Here is a 19,539-nt window from a genome sequence, read left to right on the forward strand (position 1 = left end):
GAATGGATTATACAAAAATAAAGTCATCGTGTGTAGCAGCCTTAAAGGTCCAATATCACGCTATTTTTCACCCATCTCCATTTGTTCTAAGAACTCCAAAACATAGTATTTGAGGTTTATTTTCCCAAACTCGCCTGTTTTCCAGAGTTTTAGCCTCTGAAAAGTCACTTTCTGAGCAACTCTACACAAACAGGCTGATTTGCGGCCTACTTATGCATGTTCATGAGTGGGCGTGTGTATAGACAGGACAATGACTTCCTCCTCCCCGCACGGTGACGTAGGGCCAGAAGACGGCCCGCCCTCCTCCCACCCACTCCGTAGTTGAGCTCATGTTGCTTTATAAACACAAGACAGAGTGTGGGGGCGAGGCGTTCACCGGTACATACATAGACTGTAGAAAATACATACATAGCACTGCGCGAATGACGTTGAAATGCTCACCTTTGTGGGCGTGTCTGTTTACATGTCAATGTCGGCAGAGAGCTTCCTGGAGACGTGGCTACTCCAGCTCAGTGCCTCATCAAATTCGTCATCAAAGTGGGAAAGCGTCATCAAATTGGAGCGAGGTGTTTGGGCTCACCCTGTAGTAAGAAAGGAGCAAATCACCATCTAACTAATACTGAAAAAAACACTTTGGGCATGTGTATGAAGCCCAAATAGCACTTTTAGCATAACATGGGCCCTTTAAGGTCTGTCACACACTAGCTAGCATACCTTAGTGTAGCTAGCTTAAACTGCTAACTATGTTTGGCACTTTTGTAATTTAAACCAATACTATTTCCATAGTATCACTTGGTTATTGATGACTATCACTATTTGATGATGCATTTGGACAGATTCCCTCCATTTCAAAATGATCTTTTTTTTTTCTAACCCAACATAAAAAAAGTCCAATGACACAGAACCTGCCCAACCTGGCAACACTGCTTCTTACCCCCACTTTGAATGCAGCAAACACCCTTTGGCATGCTTTGGTGATTTTGCTGAACAACTTTTCCAATGTGACATTGGGAGTGCTGACATGGCTTCCTGTTGTGTTTTAGATACGTAACTCATTCGACCTGTGTCAGTGTCCCACAGGCAAGGTTACATTTATGAACCAATGATTTACTTAATACAATGAGGAAACAGCAAGTGTAATTATGTGATTGTGGGGGCAAAGCACCTTGAACATTTGACAAACCTGAGCTAAGGGTGTTTTGAGAAAATGTCATCATGTCTGTAGCAACAAAGGTCTTTAGTTTGGTTTGTTTAGAATGCAGTGTCAACTGCTCACTAAGCCTGGAATAGGATTGATACAAGCCTTGGTTAAGCCAGAGGCTTGACCAAGTTATTTTGTTAAAAAATGCCCACATGTGCGACAAACCTCCATATTAGACAGGAAGTGGAGGTGGTAGCCGTTAGGGTCAGTAAAAAGTATAGCCAGGAAGTGGTAACCTGGCAATAGCCAGATTGATGTGTAGCCCTCCCTCTAACTCGAGTTCTCCACATCGATCTGGGTCTGTGTTTGGCGAATCCTTTCAGAACCAGGGAGGGACAACAGAATGCTTGAAGCTGATTGGGCGAAGCGCCTGTCCATCAAGATTTGTTTTAGCCAATCACACTGTAACAAATGATGATGTCATCATCGACATGTGCCTCAGAGACGCTGCTACAACCTCAACAAGGCTCCACTGGTGAAAACTTTCTTTTGGGATGGTAATGCTGCGATCATTGTCGTTGAGTGACTTTTGCCATTTTTGCAACACAAGTATGCGAGTTAAGGGCACGTTAACCATCCTCCTGCGTTGACATCTTTCTATGCTAATAGCGGTAGCCCAGCTATTTCCTCTCCCCGTAACTGCTCATGCGCCAGTTTTGCTTTGGCGCTTTTGCCTTCATCACACTTTGATATCCCGCCCTAAACCACAACACTGCCTCATGATTGGTTCCAATAGGTTCGGATTTGAAAGGCAAAGGCGGGAAGAGTACAAGATGGATTCTGGTGTTTGTGAACACCAGGAAAATCCATCTTGCAAGCAAGGTTAAGGAAGTGGAGGCGGTAGCGGTTAAGGTTAGTAAAAAGAAAGGTAAGTATTGTAAAGTTCCAAATTTAAAAAAGTAATTTCTGGTATTCTACGTCACTTTCGTCATGTCAGGGGCACATCCGTCCAACCAGAGGCTTGTGTCACGTCAGGGGCTTCTGCTCCGGGGCTGCAGCTGGATACTGCTCGGTGCGTCACCCACCTATCACTTGTAGAGGTCTCCAAAAACAGGGTAACCCCAGATGGTTTGTTCTAGTGTACACCAGAACAAATGTTAGCGCTTTCATGCTAAAGGTTAACAAGAAGTTTGTCAGTGGACATTCCAGAGAAGGTCACATATAAAAACAGCTACTGCCAAACTTTTTAGCATGTTTGATTTGTGGGCTCCATGACATTTACCATGTCAATGTTTTTCGAACATTAAAGTGAGTGTAAAGTGATTTAATCACATCTGTTTTTTCTTTTCTACGTCTCTGTGCACTTCCCTAAACACGACCTGAATGAGAAGACTCTTTAATATATTTTCTTTGTAGATTACAAGTCGTGTGTTCTCTTGGATCCATCTGTTCTAAGAAACTGAACGGAACAGAAGGTTCAGAGGGAATAGAAACTATCTCTTCTGTGTTGGCGTCATATTTTATCGGGACTGCACATGGCTGTCTACTGATAAACACGGTGCCACACATCGTGATAACGTGTATGTCAAACTTTCATTTTCCAGTTTTGCAAAACAGAAACTAAGATTTACATGTTGAAGTGTTTTTCTTCGCGCCCTTGGCAAAATGTACTGTTATGAGTGTAAACTGTGAGCCGACTAACAAAAAACCAACAATCCCTGATCTCTTTACCTTGCTGTTTATTCATGCTTTGTTTTGATAGAAAGCAGTAGTTTCCTCTCTATCGCTGGAACAGCTGGACAGCTCAGGCATAGTTTAAAGCTCAGGGTTACACAGCCAGCTGGTTGTAAGTGCACCAGTGCGTCGTGCGCAGCCCATTTCCTCACATTGTGCTGCTTGTCACTGTCAATTGCTGAGTAAGGCATCCTTTGAATGCACAACATGACGTTGTTTGAATGTCTTACTAAAAGAAGTACACTTTCTTTTATGCAACTTTTACCACCACCAAGGAGGTAATACTGTATTTGTTTGCTTGTTAGCAGGATTACATTAAAGTATTCTACAGATTTGGACAAAATTGTACCCATAGCTAGACCTTACGCCAGTGGTTCCCACCCCTTTTTTGGATTGTGACCCCATTTTGATATCAATTGGAAAAAAAAAAAAAAGATTTTTGGTGACCAAAGATATTTTTTTTCCCCTGTAGAATTACTTTTTGATCATGTTTGTTATACTGTATATTACAAATACAAAGTAGCCAGGATAGAGACAAGTAATGCCGGCTCTGATTTTTATTTTTCTGCATTTTAAATAAAATTAGAACTACATTTATATTTGACAAAATGAAAGTAAAGAATACAGATTGCGTTTTAATTCAATTTATCAATTGCTAGACATTTCAGGCGACACCACATGGTCCTGACACCAAGGTTGAAAAACACTGTTTTACACCATTAAAAATTCCGTTAAATTTTAGAGATCTGGATTAATTTCTAAAATTCTGAAATGTATGTTTCGGTTAAGAATTGACCGATCCTTATAAAGTATGACTCAGTCATGTTCCGGATTGCGAATACCTACTGTAACATTATTAATGGGATATACATGTCTTACAAGCCTTTAGAGTGTGAATAATCATGGTACCATGATCAGGATCACTGAGCCATATAACTGCCAATATCTGGAAAACAGGATAATTGATGCCTGGTCATGCTCAGAATGCTCTTTTTGGATAATTCTAGCATATTTTATAATATGCACCATCCTGAACAAAAAAAGTGCATCCTAGTGTACAAAGCAGTAAAGTCACACGTATAGCTTTATGCTCACTGTGTAACCTGGATGAGGCTTCAGTTGGTCTAAAACACACATGATGTGCAGGTACAGAAAATTAATAAATGGACAATATTTACCAGCTTTGCAATCAATTTTACAAATCAGGATAACATTAAGAACTGAAAAACTAAAAAACACTGATAAGAGCTGGAAGTTGGGTTACATTTATTCAAAACTACTTAAAAACAGTACCTGAATCAATACATGACAGCAAAAAGAGCATTTGACGTATACATATCACCTTAATAACAGTATGAAATGTTCAATGCAAACATCTCTGGATTTAAGACATTCAAATGTTTTTCATTCAAGTTGTATTTGTCAGATGTGGTGTGTACATGGTGCATCCGGGGGGGGTATTACATCAAACTCAGCTCGGGGTTATTTTCAGGTTTAACCTGAGAGTTCGGCTCAGTCAAATAGCAGTTCCATAAAAGAGAAAACACTTTAGTTGGCGGGAAAATGCAATCTGTGGCGCAAACTTGCTCCCCACCAGGTTTAAGCAGCAGGTTTAGTTTACCTGACTTCTTCAAAAAGACTTACACTTATACATTTTCTCACCATCTATGGCTTTAAAGCTGTATTTTAAAAGGAAATTAAACAGAGCATCATGGTGAAGTTTAATTATGATTAAAAGCCAGCGTAGATAAACCAGGTTTAAACCGTAGTCCTGGTTCTTTTAAGAACTGATGAAATACCCCCCCGGTCATTACATGACGTTATAAACATGCAGTGCTGAATGCTAAAGTCCTGTCAAGAGCTGCTGCTGCATTCTTGTAAACATTCCTGAAGTCGGTTAAACTGCTGCTCATGTGTTCTTTGTATCTAGCAGCATTTTTTACGCTCTATCAGGGTTGGGGTCAATTAGAATTGCAATTGCGTTATTGGTATTTAATTCCAATTATGATGCAAAGATAATTGTAATCGTAATTGAAAAAACATGTTGCCGTTGTAATTGCAATTGAATTGTAATGTAGTTCATACAATGGACTTTGTCATTGTAGTTGGCTTATAAAAACTGTCATTTACAATTTAATTAAACGCAAAACTGGGGAACCATGTTACAGATTTATGGCTTACACATTCGTAGTTAAAATTATTAAAATGTTTCAAATCAAGTTTACCTGTCAGTTCTCTTAAAGTCTGTGTAAAGCATAAATAAATGTGTGTTATGAGTTTGTCACACCATGTGTCATTGGCCACTGAGCCAAATTTGAAAGATGAAAAAAATCGCTAAGTATATAAAACTAGGTCTCAAAATCATGGGAAAAGAAGCACTTCTCTCTGCTCTGAAACGCTGGGGGCGTGTCAGTTAGAGGCGCTGGAACCACGCCCACACGCAGTACTCTCTATGGGAGAGAACAATGTGAAAGCGGCTTCAGCGTCAATAGTGCTTCAAAAAGTGCTCAGATCGAGGTGTCAGCGGAAAGGTCTGCTCCGGGTAGAGTCAAAACTGGGCCCGCTAGAGGCGAAAAACAAAATTGCGGTGTATAAACGTGCTCATTTCATGGGAAATGTAGCACCAGCAGACGCGTTTTATTCACAGCTGACTTAAGACATGGGTCAAAACCGACCTGGTATCATAACAGATTGTTACACAAAGCTAAAGTTCTTTGGGGTTATTTATTAAAGGCTCAGCAATTGTGATTATTTTTAATTGAACTGTAGTACTTGAGAACATAATTGTAATTGACTTTCAGGGGAAAATAACAATAGCAATTTTAAGTGTAATTGGAAAAAATGCCAGTAAATGTAATCACAATTGAGTTGTAATTGAAATGGATAACTGAATGCGTAATTGTAATTTAAAAATGTAATTGACCCCGACCCTGCTCTCTATGCGGGGTCAGTCATTTTAAGGCTGAAAAGCCTTAAACACAGATGATTTGAAACCACACTGTGCTCAAGCATAAAAATAACATTTATAAATATATAATATATTCACTTCTGTCTCCAAAACAAGGCGGTAAGGAATCGGTGCGTGTTAAAGGAGGAGGTGAAGTGGATTGTGTTGAGGATGTTTGTACATTTACGCGTTCCGGGAGAAGAAACTTTATTCAAAAAGAGGCGACAAGGGGCAGAGAGCTGCATAGGTGGGGGGTTGTGATTATTGTCTGACTCCATATTGTGTTACAGTGTGTGTGCCACAGCTGAAGGAATGGGGGGGTGGGGGTTGTCTGTTGGGGTGGGGGTTAGTGGATCCACAATCCTACACATTGTTCCACAGCCTCGTCTCACTGCTGATCCTAAACCATCTCTGCTCTGCTCTCCCTGATCCTGACCGGTGGATGGGGTGGGGAGGGGGGAGATGATGTTACAGGAAGTCTGATGCTCCTGGGGAGATAGTGCTACCCAACAGTGACAGCTCCCTCTTCATCTCCTCTTTGACTGTCTGCCTGGAGTGAAGAGAGCGGAAGAAAAGCAAATAGATTAAAAGAGCTTTGGGAAAATAAAGCAGAAAGACATGTTTAAACTTTTAGTAGTTTAGACATTTAAAAAAGAAAATATTTCCTATAAGATTCTGCTTTGAAAAGATTGAAACCATTGTTTTAATAAAGTAAACAAAGTGTCCATTCTGATGAGTACGTATCATAATATAGAAATGATTTGTGAATTAATCACAGCCCTGTTTTAACTAAGTCTGGTTTTTATTTCCTCCCATTTTTTCCACTTTATAGTTTTCCAAAATACACTTGAAGTTATTCTCTTGTGTTCTGAATATGATCTGCTGAGGGAATGTAAAATGAGTTTTAAAACGCAGCTTGGTCGACTGACTGGGCTAATTTAACATTTTAGACGTCAAGTTTTTTTCCTTTTTTATTGGGAAAAAAATAAAGAAATGAAAAAAAAACCCCAAAATAAAACAAAAAAAAAAATATTTTTTCTGCCAAGGAGGTCATATTTTCACTGGCTTTTATTTGTTTGTTTGACTGTTAGCAGGATTACATCAAAAGATTTGAACCAAAGATAGACCTTACGATTCCATCAAATTTTGGAGGGGATCTGGATCAATATACTGATTTTAGATAATTTTTTTTAAAAAATGGGGGTGCCCTTAATTTTGAAGCTACTGTATCGTTAAAATGCAAGCGTAAACTCATTCCATAATGCTCTTATCACATATTGGTGTTTCTCAACCAAAGAGCCTTTGTGCTAGTGGGGGTACATTACAATACTACAAAATGTTGAGAACCACTGCCCTTTCTAGACCTTCTCTGGTTGCCTAGCAACATGGTAGCATCTGTCATCATATGAGCTTTTTGTGAATCGGGCTATTTCCCTTCCTCTCAACATGATGGCAGCTCCCCAACATGTTCACTGTGGCTGAGTGGGTGGCACTGGGGGGGTGGTCTCTGTGTGGGGCTGATATTCTCCTACTTTAAACACACACTGCTGAAGAAAGCGGCTTTGGACAGGTGGTGTAAAAGTACATTACTGTAAGAAGAAGTAAAGTTATAAGAAGGCTAAAGACTGTTGTTGTTCACGTCATGTGCGCTGCTGCTTATTGCCTTTGAAGAAGAATATGATTAAGTGTCTTCCTTTCACTCTCTAACTGTCAGACACTTGCCAGACCTCAAGAGTAGGACATAGCAGGAGGATGTGGTGGGTTTGAGGGACCATTAGGTGCCATTAGAAGCTTTATGGTAAGAGCCGGAGGTAATCACTCATGAAACGCAAATCAAAGACGGCATAAGAGCACATGGAGATGCTATCGGACAAATAAAAGCACCAGATTGCATCTGTAGTAACTCAAGTTCTATCTGTGCAGGATGCAAAGTCGACAGTAAAAGAAAATCTTCACAGTCCACAGCCTTTGTTCATTTAAAACTACTTTAACTATTTCCAGGCTAATGAAAATGTCGGTTGTATTTTTTTAAATATTAACGTCTTCCTTAAATACAGAAAAGAAGTGCACTCAAAAAATGATTATCTGTATTTTCAGGAAGATGAAAATAAGCAACTGATGAACATTTTATCTACAGCGAAGCTGATTCAGAGCGTTGAAAACCAAACAGTAGTTTTTTTGTTCCAACTGAAGCTGCAGAAATTCTTGTGTGTAACCTGAGACATGAGCTCCTGCTAGATTAGTCATTTTACAGTATATTAGATTTAATCCGGCTTTTGTTAGCTGACCACTATCGGACAGAACAGCCATGGAAAAACCAGTTTCAGAAGAGTGGGAAAACACTGTGAGACACGAAGCAGATCCATTTCTCCAAACATCAGAGTGGACAACGCTTGAGTTTCATGAAGCCTTTCGTCTGCTCATAAATCCAAGTTCAAAGTTAACAAATTACACTGTTTGCATTACTTTGAACCTTTTTATGTTTGGTAAACAAATTGAATGTTTCCTCTAAAACTAGGTTCTTAAAATGCTTACTCAAACCGCCACTCATGACATCATCTATTGATGCAAGATCACATGTTAGGGCCACTGTTACTGAAGGCAATGTTAATGTTACGAAGGTGAAACAACCTTGAAATATTAATATTATTACTACTATATTTGCATGTTACATTTTATTTGTGTTCCTTTTGTGTTGATTACCTCAAGGCTATAATCTTGTGTCAGATTGGAAACCATCTTTTATTGATATTGTGCTAACTTTTAATCAACCAACAAACTTTGCTGTTTTTTTTTTTTTAAAGTTGAATCCTTTGTAAGAAGAAACTTTTAATTTCACTTCTTAAAATTAATTATGTATGTATACTTTGTTAGTGTTTTTTCTTTTCACTTTGTAATCATTTATTTGAGCCTCTGTGACAGTGATAGTTTATTCTGTTTTATAGATCTGAGTAAAAAAAATTTATTTTATTCCCTCTAAAATCAATTCATAGGTGCTGAAATCTATATATATATTTTTTTTTACTTTAACCCCTGAAGTCTCATGCTGTAGTCTGGCGTTAGCAAAGTCAATTACTGCGCGAGAGTGCATTCAATTCAGTGCAAACATGGCAGACGAAGCTCAGCTGGGTCAGAAGTTTGGAACCATCTTGTTAATATCAAAATTAATTTGAAAGATCAATACTGAATCGAAATCGAATCGCGATTAATCGATTCAAAACCTTATTAATCGAAATCGAATCGATTCAGGAAACTGGCCATGATACCCAGCTCTGGTTACGAGTACCTTTAATGGTTCATGATCGTCCAATACTGTCTAGTAGGGTTGGGGACGGGTCAATTATAATTGTAATTGTGTAGTTGATAACTAATTACAAATACGACGTAATTGGAAAAAATATGTTGCCATTGTAATCTTAATTGAATTACAATTTAGTTGAGATAATTGACTTTTTAATCGTTATTGTCATGGAAATTCTATAAAAACTATAATTTACAATTTAATGCAAAGCAAATCTGTGGAACCATGTTACAGTTCTATGGCTCTTAAGGATCATTTTACCATTTTTTTATTTAGGGGTATACTGACAAAAATATTAATACCAATATTTTCATTGATTACAAAACCTAACAAGGTAACCAAGAGATGGAAAACTAATTTGATGATAAATGATCATTTTAGTGTATTTACAGCTGATCTGGGTCAAACTAACCTGTTATCATTAGAGATGCTAACACAAGAGGAAGATTGTTTTATGGGAATATTTAATAAAGGTTCATTAATTGTTATTAATTGTAATTGAACTTTAGTTATTGAGAATGTAATGGATAATTGAAGACGTAATTGTAATTAAATAGTGTAATTGTAAGACCCCAACCCTGCAGCCTAGTAATCACTAACTGATCATTTGCCACCATCACAATCATCACCATCTTACCTTGACCTCCTCTGCCCCCCGTGGAGCCCACAGAGCAGGGCCGGCTGCTTTGCCGTGGCTCTGAATGGGAGAACTGGGGAGCCAGTGGGGGGCCACTGTTCACGGCTCGGTCAGGTGTACGAGGGATGTTGGGAACGCTTGCAAACCCCTGGATGCAAGAATCACTAATGAACACAAGAACAACGATAAATAAGTGAGTGATGAGCATGATTTACTGGCATCAAGGGGTTACTGGGAAACATGTCGACTTCAACTCAGTCTGAGACACGTTTCATCCTTTAAATATACAGAGAACATTCTTGAATTTTTATAAGCAAAATAGCTTTGAGTGTTAGTCACAGCAAGGATGTATAATTGTTCCAGATCAATCATAAACATAGAAGGTAGGGTAGGCGATTTTCAAAAGCTTGCATGATTTTGAATGTAGCCTCCCTGATGGCTCCGCCTTAACCCCCCTTGCCCCTCCCTCCTGTGCTCCGTCTCACTCACATGCATGCGCACAGCTGCTGCAGAAGAGGAGCTCAGCTCGTTGCTTGTATTGTGTAGAAACGTCGTCTCATTCAGCAGTAAGTAAACAATAAAGTTTAATATCATATATGTAAAAAAACATGACCAAAAACTCTGTTTTAACTCTTGTCACCTGTGACGCACTTTCAGTGTGAGCTCGTGCATGTGAGGGATCGAGAACGAGCAGGGAGATGTGATTGGTTAAAAAAAAAAAGATTTATTTTTTTTATTACAGATTTACAGCTGCTACAGTTGATGGATTTTCTTCGTTTACTTAGACACAACTGCATAAACAATGGTCAAAGTCAGTGTTTCCTAAAAAATTACTTCATTTAAAAAAAAGTTATGGCTTTTATTCCATAGTTAGGTCCAGTGGAGTCATTATATTTCAGTTTTGTTTTGTTTTTTATGTCATTCCAAAGTCAAATTTAGCAGCTTTACAAGAATTATGATCTCAAGAGATAATTTTAAAAAAATTATTAAAATTTGTAAATATCTGAAGTTTAGAAATTATGAAAAAAAATGTTTGAGACAACTGTTTAATCAAATTACCTTAAAATATACAAATAAACGTGGGCTACTATTAACTTGAAACAGTTCAAGATCAAACGTTTTAAAGGTAAAATAAACTAATGTTGAAAGTTTTTACACGACTAGAGTGCATTATTGTTTTATAATATATCAAACCACAAAAATGGTAATTTATGTCTCAGGAAACCGGATCTATTTGTTAGAATGGATCTTCAACCAGACCACAGTGAAGACAGAACTCTGCTAATGTGATAGTCAAGCAGAAGCCAAACGCCCCACATCCTGTGAGACAATCGTACACCAAATAAAACAGATGGATTTCATTCGGGGTAGTCACACAGGCTCCATCATTCCTGATAATATCTGGGATATGGGATGCGTCACAAGTGGTGACTGAATCTGAGAACATTAGTGATGTCACCATTGCTCGTGTTGCTGAGTGGAGAAAGTTAACTGTAACAACTACAGGAGGAAAGGTGTGAGGATTTTTGCCAGGAAAATATTTTGACCGTCCTATGATTAATATAAAATAATTGTTGATTAGCTTAAAGTGTAAGTCCACCCCCTGGTTTTAGCTGACCTGCCACTGAGGCTAAATATCTCTGTTGATTTTCCACATTTTAAGTGTCCAAGTAGAATAATAACATATGGTCATTTGATCCATAAAACTCGCGGAAACACATTTCAAACTGACATTTTAGAGATTTTCTGAGTCCTGCCATTGTGCTACTGTGTAAACTTCTGGTTAACTTCAAAACAAGAGCCCCATTTACAAAAGGGTTAAAAAAAAACTAATTGAAGACAAGAAGAGATGCTTTTGTTTTGAAAAAGGGAAGTTTGACTTTTAGCTTGAAGCCGGCCCCAGGACGATTATACTTTCTGCTCGCAATGCATCATGGGGCGGTTGAGTGTGACTAGTGTACCCACTGTGCATACTTCAAAAATGTCCTAATATAGTACATATCCAGGTATTTCTCGCGTACTCAATCTTTCCATACAATCTAATTTCAACGCACTACGTCCTCATTTTGACGTCAGACAGTACGAGTAGTTGGTTCGTATGCGATTTTGAACACAGTTCTAGTTCTACGCCCATCTTTTATAGGAGGGGCGGGGCCAACAGTGAAGGTAAGTGATGTCACTGATCCAAAATCTGAGCCAATAGCAAAATTCAATTGCAATAGCTGGCAGTCACTCTGTCATTTTACAACTAAAAACACTAAATGTGAAGAGTAGGAATAGGATCAATAAATGACATTACTTCATACCTAATAATATATGAATTCAGCAGAAAAAAAGTGGTTTTAGGGTGTACGTACACTTTAAAACTAGTTGCCAAAAACCAAATGGTCAAAATGCATTCCTGTGTTTTATCCTCATTTACTGCCGGTTTATACCTTTTACAATAAGGCAACTGAGGCCAGACTCTGGCAGGGGATCTTAAGGAGGTGATTTACATTCCTGGGTGATATTGGGGGGGTTGGGGTACTTTGTACTGTTGGCTGGATTCAGGAATCAAGTTGCTCTTGGATTTAAAGGTGAGGGTGTGTGATTGAATGGGTTTCTTTGTGGACACTAGTGCTCGTTGGAACGCACGCCACAGACAAGCTCAGTGATGCTGAGTTACCCTTTGGTGTCCAGCAGCCGTCGATCCAGCTCTCTATAGAAAACACACGCCTGGACCACTAACGCACATCTAAGTTGACTTCATTTTGATCCCACCTTTTCAGAAAAGCTGGTGTGTTTGCACCAGTCAAACACACCTGGTGAATGTTTATAGGCTTGACCACCGTCTTTGAGGCAGCTTTTTTCTGTCCTAAACTAAAAGAAAACTGGTTTGTGTGTGTGCATGTGTGCGCGTGACCTCACCTGGCAGCGTGTCCATTGTGTTCCCTCTGGGAACGTTCTCTCCTTTCTCTACCTTCATACGCCCCATCCAACTCTGACTCGAGGGATAAACGGCCACACTCCGAGTCTGAATGTGTGCGTGTGTGAAGACAGAAGGTGAAATAAATAAGAATTCAATAATTCTAATTGCAGAATGGCACAACAATGACACAGAAAGAGGACAAAGCAACACTTTGGAATCCTTGTAAAACATATTTTAAGTCAGTAAATCTACACAACCCCTTTAAGACATGGGTAGTTGGAATAATAAAGGGCCCATGTTAAGCTAAATCAACTTTTCTGTGTTAAATATCATAAAAAGTGCTATTTGAGCTTCATACACATGCTTTAAGTATTTTTTTTCATTGATTCCCTCAATCGTTAGAGGGTGATTTGCTCCTTTCTTACTGCAGGGTGAGCCCAAACACCTCGCTCCAGTTTGATGACTCATTCCCACTTTGATGTTGAATTTGACGCAGCACTGAGCTGGAGAAGACGCGCCTCCAGGAAGCTCTCTGCTGTGATTGACATGTAAACAGACACGCCCACGAAGTTGAGCGTTTCAGCATCCTTCGCGCAGTGCTATGTATGTATTTTCTGCTGTCTATGTATGAACCGGCGAACGCCCCGCCCCACGCTCTGTCTCGTGTTTATAAAGCAGCATGAGCTCGGCTACGAAGTGGATGGGAGGAGGGCGGGCCGTCCTCTGGCCCTACGTCACCGTGCAGGGAGGAGGAAGTCAGTGTCCCGTCTATAGACACGCCCACTCATGAATATACATAAGTAGGCCGCAAATCAGCCTGTTTGTGTAGAGTAGCTCAGAAAGTGACTTTTCAGAGGCTAAAACTCTGGAAAACAGGCGAGTTTGGGAAAATAAACCTCAAATATGTTTTTGTTGTTCTTAGAACAAATGGAGATGGGTGAAAAATAGCATGATATGGGACCTTTAATATCTATTGAGGATATATCCAAAAACTCTTTTGAAATTTTACTATTGTAAAGTATATATGCAATCAGGAAATGACGGAAAAAAATAAAGATTGAATGCACTAATCCCTCACCTAGGCTGTGCTGTAGAGAGTCGGCAGTGCTTGGACGACTGCCGCATCGTGTCGGTGGTCGAGAGTTGTATCTGGAAGGGGGCAAACTTCCACTTCCTTCCTCACTCCTCTGTCCTCTTAGAGGGAAGTCCTTGTTCCCGCCGCTTTCATGTACCTGATGGTTATCTCGAAAATCCCTACAAAGGGAAAAATAATAAACTTGTTCACATTGTTGGATAAAATGGAGACTTAACTTACTTTCAAAAACATTTATGGTGAAGGATAAAGAAAAGAAAAGTAACTTGGTGTTTTGTAGTAGAATTAATATGAAGGTAGATGTGTTGCAAAATAGGAGAGCTTGTAGAGTGTGATGTGAGAACTTGAAGGAAAGGAATGTGAACTTGTACTGTATGTAAAAATGTTTACAGTACTTGTATAAAAAGTCCACACAACTACTTTTCTACAGGTACAAACCTGTTTTGCTACAGACGTCTCACAAAATGTGTTGCAAAACTGAACCAGCGCGGATTCACTCGAGAAAAGTCGTTTGTGCATCCGTAGCGTCAGAGTCGAGAAGTTGTAACCTCAGAGTTGTGGTTGTAAAGGATAACAGGCACGAATAATAATAATAAAATTATAATAACATGAGTAAATGTTGGATTAAAAACTTGCAGCTGTCATTTTATTCGTGTAAATCTCATTCTACACATTTGTGAATATTTTTTCTGTGACTTCACATTCCGATCACGTATGTGTCAATATTTCCTTTGGGTTTAAATTATAGCTCTACAGGTTCACATTTTTTCCCCATCAATTGTGTGGATTTTATTAAACAAGTTAACATTTTTTTCCTTCAAGTTCTCACCTCACATTCTACAAGCTCTCCTATTTTGCAACATATCTATTGCCATAATCTAAGCTTCTTCCTACCTGCGGCTGTTTGTGTCAACAATGACCTACATTCAATCTACTCAGGCAGATTTACACCATGACAGCTTAAGTTTAAGAAAAGAAATAATTCTTTATTTGACCCATTGCACTAGTTATAATAGGAAGAGGAACTTCATCTTCCAGGGGGTTGAACACAGGAAGGTGCTAATTCATTGTCAGAATGACCTAAAGCAGCTGTAAGTGGATCTGCATGTGAGACAAAGACTGATAAAATCCTGCTTGTTTTCTGTAAACAGAGTTTTCTTTCACCGTTTACAGTCATTTGTGTATGTAGAGTGGACACCAAAGATTACCCTGAGGAGAAAACTGAGTCATGGCTTATACAACTCTTGAAAAACCAATATCCAGTCACATTTATAAAGAGCTGAACTCTAATATGGATCTAATGTCTGTGGCGCCCGTTCAACTCACCCTGCGCTGATGTTACGATGAGAACTCGGTGTGACGGGGCGCTGCAGGGGCTCGTTGACGTTTGTTTGTGGCAGAGGAGTCGCTTTTCTTTTCACTCTGGTCATGTTGGTCATAATCTATGCAAACAAAAGCAGCATCAGTAACGCACTGATGTGATTGTGAACGTTCAATATTTTTATATTACGACTGTCTCTGTTTATTATTGATTAAATACCCTGAAGCACTATACAGACCAGAATGCTGCACAGATCTGATCTCAGTGAGTTTGAGTGCTTTTGCTCTTACCCCGAGGTATTCAGTGGTGAGCAGACTCTCCCCAGACAGTTCACTGTGCTGAGGCTGCAGGACTTCCTCTTTATCGAGGTCCGTCTCCATTAAGTCCTCCTATCACACAAAGATAAGGAACCTGAATCACAAAACGGAACTTTACCAAATCATAAAACTGATCAAAAAAGATCACCACAGTGCAATTAAAATTCTTTTAAAAAATATTTCACAATAATAATAAATGCCTGAATTTGGGTTTGCTCATGTTTGATTGGCTTATGAACAAGTTCAACACATTTAAATATAATAAAAATTGAATATTTCAGCATTATCACATGAGAGTCAATATCACAAGACCTCAAGTGTGATATTGCTTTTATACAACAGTTCTAAAAAGTCCATTTTATAAGTCAACAGCAGAGGTTCCCAACCTTTTTTGAGTTTTTGACATTTTGATATCACAAATGTCCGGCGACCCCAGAGACATTTTTTTCTTCTTCTAGAATTAGTTTTTGATCCCGTTTATTCAAGTGTTTTACAAATACAAAGTAGCCCCCCTAGATATTTTTAAAATGTAAAAATATATCATAATAATTCATTTCTTTACCTGAGTTTTTTTTTTTTTTTTTTTTAAACCAATTACTAGACATTTCAGGTGACCCCATTTTACTTCCAGGCGACCCCACATGGGGTCCCAACCCCAAAATTAAAAAAAACATTGGTCATCAGTATTAAGTGAGAGGAGGTTATAATTAATTGAGCATTTATTTTCCTCCACCAAAACAAATAGGTCTGGAAGGGAGACAAGGCTGTTGCCAGGCAACACACAAACATTTCCTAAATGAAAGTTGATCATGAACATGAAGTTCATGTCTGTAAAAAATCCAAGTGCTGTTGTTACTCAATGTCTCTTGTCCAATCAATTACTTGGTTGGAACTAACTGTATAATCAATAATATTTATATATATATATATATATATATATATATATATATATATATATATACATATACTAACCGGTATAGTGAAGTAAAGCGTTACGTTTGCATTACTGAGCAGTTTGTTGGCAAAATATGTTCAGAAAAAGCCTTTGTGTTTTTATTATTAAAGTAATAAAGTAATGTTATTTATTCACACTTGAAACAGTAGGATGGAATCTTTTAAGTTCAAAGTTTTTCCAGTACATTATTTTCTCTTTTTATGTGGCAAAGTATTCAATGCAAGATTATTTATTAATCATTTATATTTAAAAAGTAGAAAACTTCCTGATTTGAATCACACTTCCTTCTATGTATACAGGAAGAAAACATACAAATTCAATCATTATAGACATCAGTAACAAAAAAAACAAAACAACTATAACCCACTTTCCATGCAATCTTTCAAACCCATCATGCAGGAATGTAGGGCATACAGTCGGTGGGTGACACCCAATATCTGTGTCACTCTTAGATTAGAATCTAAAGGCTTGATGACTAGGTCAAAAAAGTACAGTAGGAGCTTCATTTATGCCTGGTATGAATTTCACATTTTGAACTAAAAGAAAAAACAATAATGTTGGAAACCTTGATTTGTATGTGTATATGGGAGAAACTTACATCGTTATCATCCTCTTCCTCTTCATCGTCTGAGTCAGGGCCTTCCTCCTCAGCTGTGTGGAATATGAATAATAATGTGTTTTATTGAGTAAAATACACCAACAAAGAATACACAGCTTTTAGAAGAGAAATGATACATTTAGATATGTCAAATGATTGTAATAAAACATACTAACCTGAGTTAAGCTGTTTAATGATGAACTCAATCTGCCTGTTAAGGTCTGGGTTTTCCTCTTTGCTGTAGCAGCGAAGAATCTCCTCTACACTCTTTATACACAAAAACGTAACAAAGGATTAGTGTGGTCTTAAATCGGTTTGTTGTCATTTTGTATATTTTTCTCTATTTTTCTGTGTTTTTGTTCTAATTGTATTTATTGTTCCCTCATTTTGTGTATTTGTTTACATTTTTATGTGTTTTTGGATTCATTCTGTATATTCGTAATTTCATTTTGTATATGATGTTGTCATTTCGTGTGTTTTTAGATCCATTTTTTGTGTTTTTCTTGTTACTATGTTTTCTAATTTTGTCTGCTTTTGGAGTCTATGTTATTAACTAACATTAAGGACTTACAAACTAAATAACTCGACAACAGCATTTTTTAATAGTATCACAAATCCTAGGCTCACGTAACCCAATGCACGCCTGGGTGAAAACCTAAAAACTCTGGAATATATCAAATATATCTAAAGACACCTGGATAATCTGTAAACGTCTATGTTGTACAAGTCAGCAGCTGTTCCTCCTCCTCCTCCTCCACACACAGGCTGTGTGCTGACATCAAGAGGAAACAAAAAGGAGGCAAAACAAAAACTGCATCTGTTTCCTACGACCAGGTGAAGATATTTCTGCTATCTCACCATCTCTCTAGCTTCCTCTCGCACCGATGGGATACACAGGATGCTGTACAGGGCTCCGTTCACATATGGTCGGATCTGAGGAAAAAGCAAAGTGAAACGCATGCAAACAAACTTAATCTGTGATCTCAGGTGAAATAAAAAACAGATTTTGTCAACAAGTTTGAATACAAAAGAGACAAACACAGGTGAACGTGTGGGTAGAATATACAAATTTGGCTGAAAAGACATGAAAAGAAACAGACGTGTGTACTACGCATTTGTTTTCTCTCTATTCTAGAGGTCGACTGCAAATACTGTTTAAATGTGTAATGACAAACCTTAATCTATTTAAAGTACAGTGTGTCTTATATTAAAGTTTGATCTCAAAATTGAAGTTTCGGTCACAACTTTTTGAAAACCACTAAGAACACTTTCAGAAAAGACATTTTCATTAGCTAAGCATTGAAATGACCTGTTTTATTGCCTGTGCCTTCTAAATAAAGAGGTTTGCAAACATGTGACACAGCAACACATGTGACGCAATCCACACCTGTGTTCACATGTTGACATACAGTAAATGTTTATTATTACCTCATGGTTTTCATGTCCGAGGAGGTCAGTCAGAACCTTCAGCACATGCTTGGCTTTGTCTGCGCACTTCCTTTTTCCTGTGCAAAGACATTCAACACACACACACACACACACACACACACACACACACACACACACACACACACACACACACACACACACACACACACACACACACACACACACACACACACACACACACACACACACACACACACACACACACACACACACACAAACGTCATCTATTTTGTTGTTCATATTAATTACAATTTATCATTATAGGCACCATCAAACCCATAGTGTATATGCTTGTGCTGCAGATACATTAAATACTGAGCACTTTATTAAAGTTGTAAGGGAACTCAAAGAAAAAAACATAAAAAATTAACGCTTTAAAAATGAGAAATGTATCTTGGCTTTGTAATTGCCATAAACTAAGTTAAATGAAATTGACAGAATTTATGCAAGAAGTAATAAGTACAGGAGAGTATTCAGAAGGGGGGCTGATTGATTTGATTCTGTGTGCTACCTGCTGTTGTTAGAAATCACGTCTGCTAAACATGTTAAAACCTTGTCATTCCGGTGAGATTCTACATCCACACACACCTGTAAGGCTGGGAAATATGGACCAAAACCCATATCTCGATATATTTTTTCTCAAAATGGCGATTATTTAACTTAATAGTCTTACCAGAAAGATAATTCTAGGTTAAATTTGCTGGTGCAAAATGCCACACAAACACATTTATTAAAGCAGAACTAAGTAACTTGCACTTAGCGCTCCCCCTAAAGGTCCCTTTTGGTTATGTCACTGTCGTAAAAACTCAGCACCCCCCGCCGCCTGCCCCATCCCACAGCTACATGTGCACCTTTGCTCTCCAAAGACGGTAGCGACCGATCACAGAAAAATCCTAATACAACAGTGACACTAAGGGTGCTTTCACCCATATAGTCACTTGTGACCATGTGAACAGTATGAGGAAGAGAGACAAGTAAAATAAATGAATGATGTGGGAGTAATACGGAAGGGAGTGTGGAAATGTGTGTAATGTGTTTGTGTGATGACAAAGCGGCTCTGAAAATGGATGGATAGATGGATGGATTGTTGTGTGTGTGCTGCCTGATGGACCGCTGGGTTGTTTGTGTGTGCGTGGCT

General features: G+C 38.4%; 1 protein-coding gene across 3 annotated transcripts in view; it reads right to left on the reverse strand.

Annotated features, from left to right (window-relative positions):
* Nucleotides 1-5,413: 5,413 nt before the first annotated feature.
* Nucleotides 5,414-19,539, reverse strand: part of armc9 (armadillo repeat containing 9) — a 29,410-nt gene continuing 15,284 nt past the window's right edge. For 2 of the 3 annotated variants that reach the window (XM_028444259.1, XM_028444257.1), the window contains 10 exons: nt 18,381-18,457; nt 17,811-17,885; nt 17,129-17,219; nt 16,953-17,005; nt 15,373-15,471; nt 15,088-15,203; nt 13,747-13,922; nt 12,668-12,773; nt 9,761-9,924; nt 5,414-6,368 (listed from right to left, as the gene is read on the reverse strand). In XM_028444259.1, the coding sequence (XP_028300060.1) occupies nt 6,325-6,368; nt 9,761-9,924; nt 12,668-12,773; nt 13,747-13,922; nt 15,088-15,203; nt 15,373-15,471; nt 16,953-17,005; nt 17,129-17,219; nt 17,811-17,885; nt 18,381-18,457 (1,001 nt within the window). In that variant the 3' untranslated portion in view covers nt 5,414-6,324. Of the gene's footprint in view, nt 6,373-9,760; nt 9,925-12,667; nt 12,774-13,746; nt 13,923-15,087; nt 15,204-15,372; nt 15,472-16,952; nt 17,006-17,128; nt 17,220-17,810; nt 17,886-18,380; nt 18,458-19,539 lie in introns of all 3 variants that reach the window. The other variant, XM_028444258.1, reaches the window with a different exon arrangement.

This window comes from Gouania willdenowi, chromosome 4, assembly GCF_900634775.1.
Source record: "Gouania willdenowi chromosome 4, fGouWil2.1, whole genome shotgun sequence".
NCBI classification, from domain to species: domain Eukaryota; kingdom Metazoa; phylum Chordata; class Actinopteri; order Blenniiformes; family Gobiesocidae; genus Gouania; species Gouania willdenowi.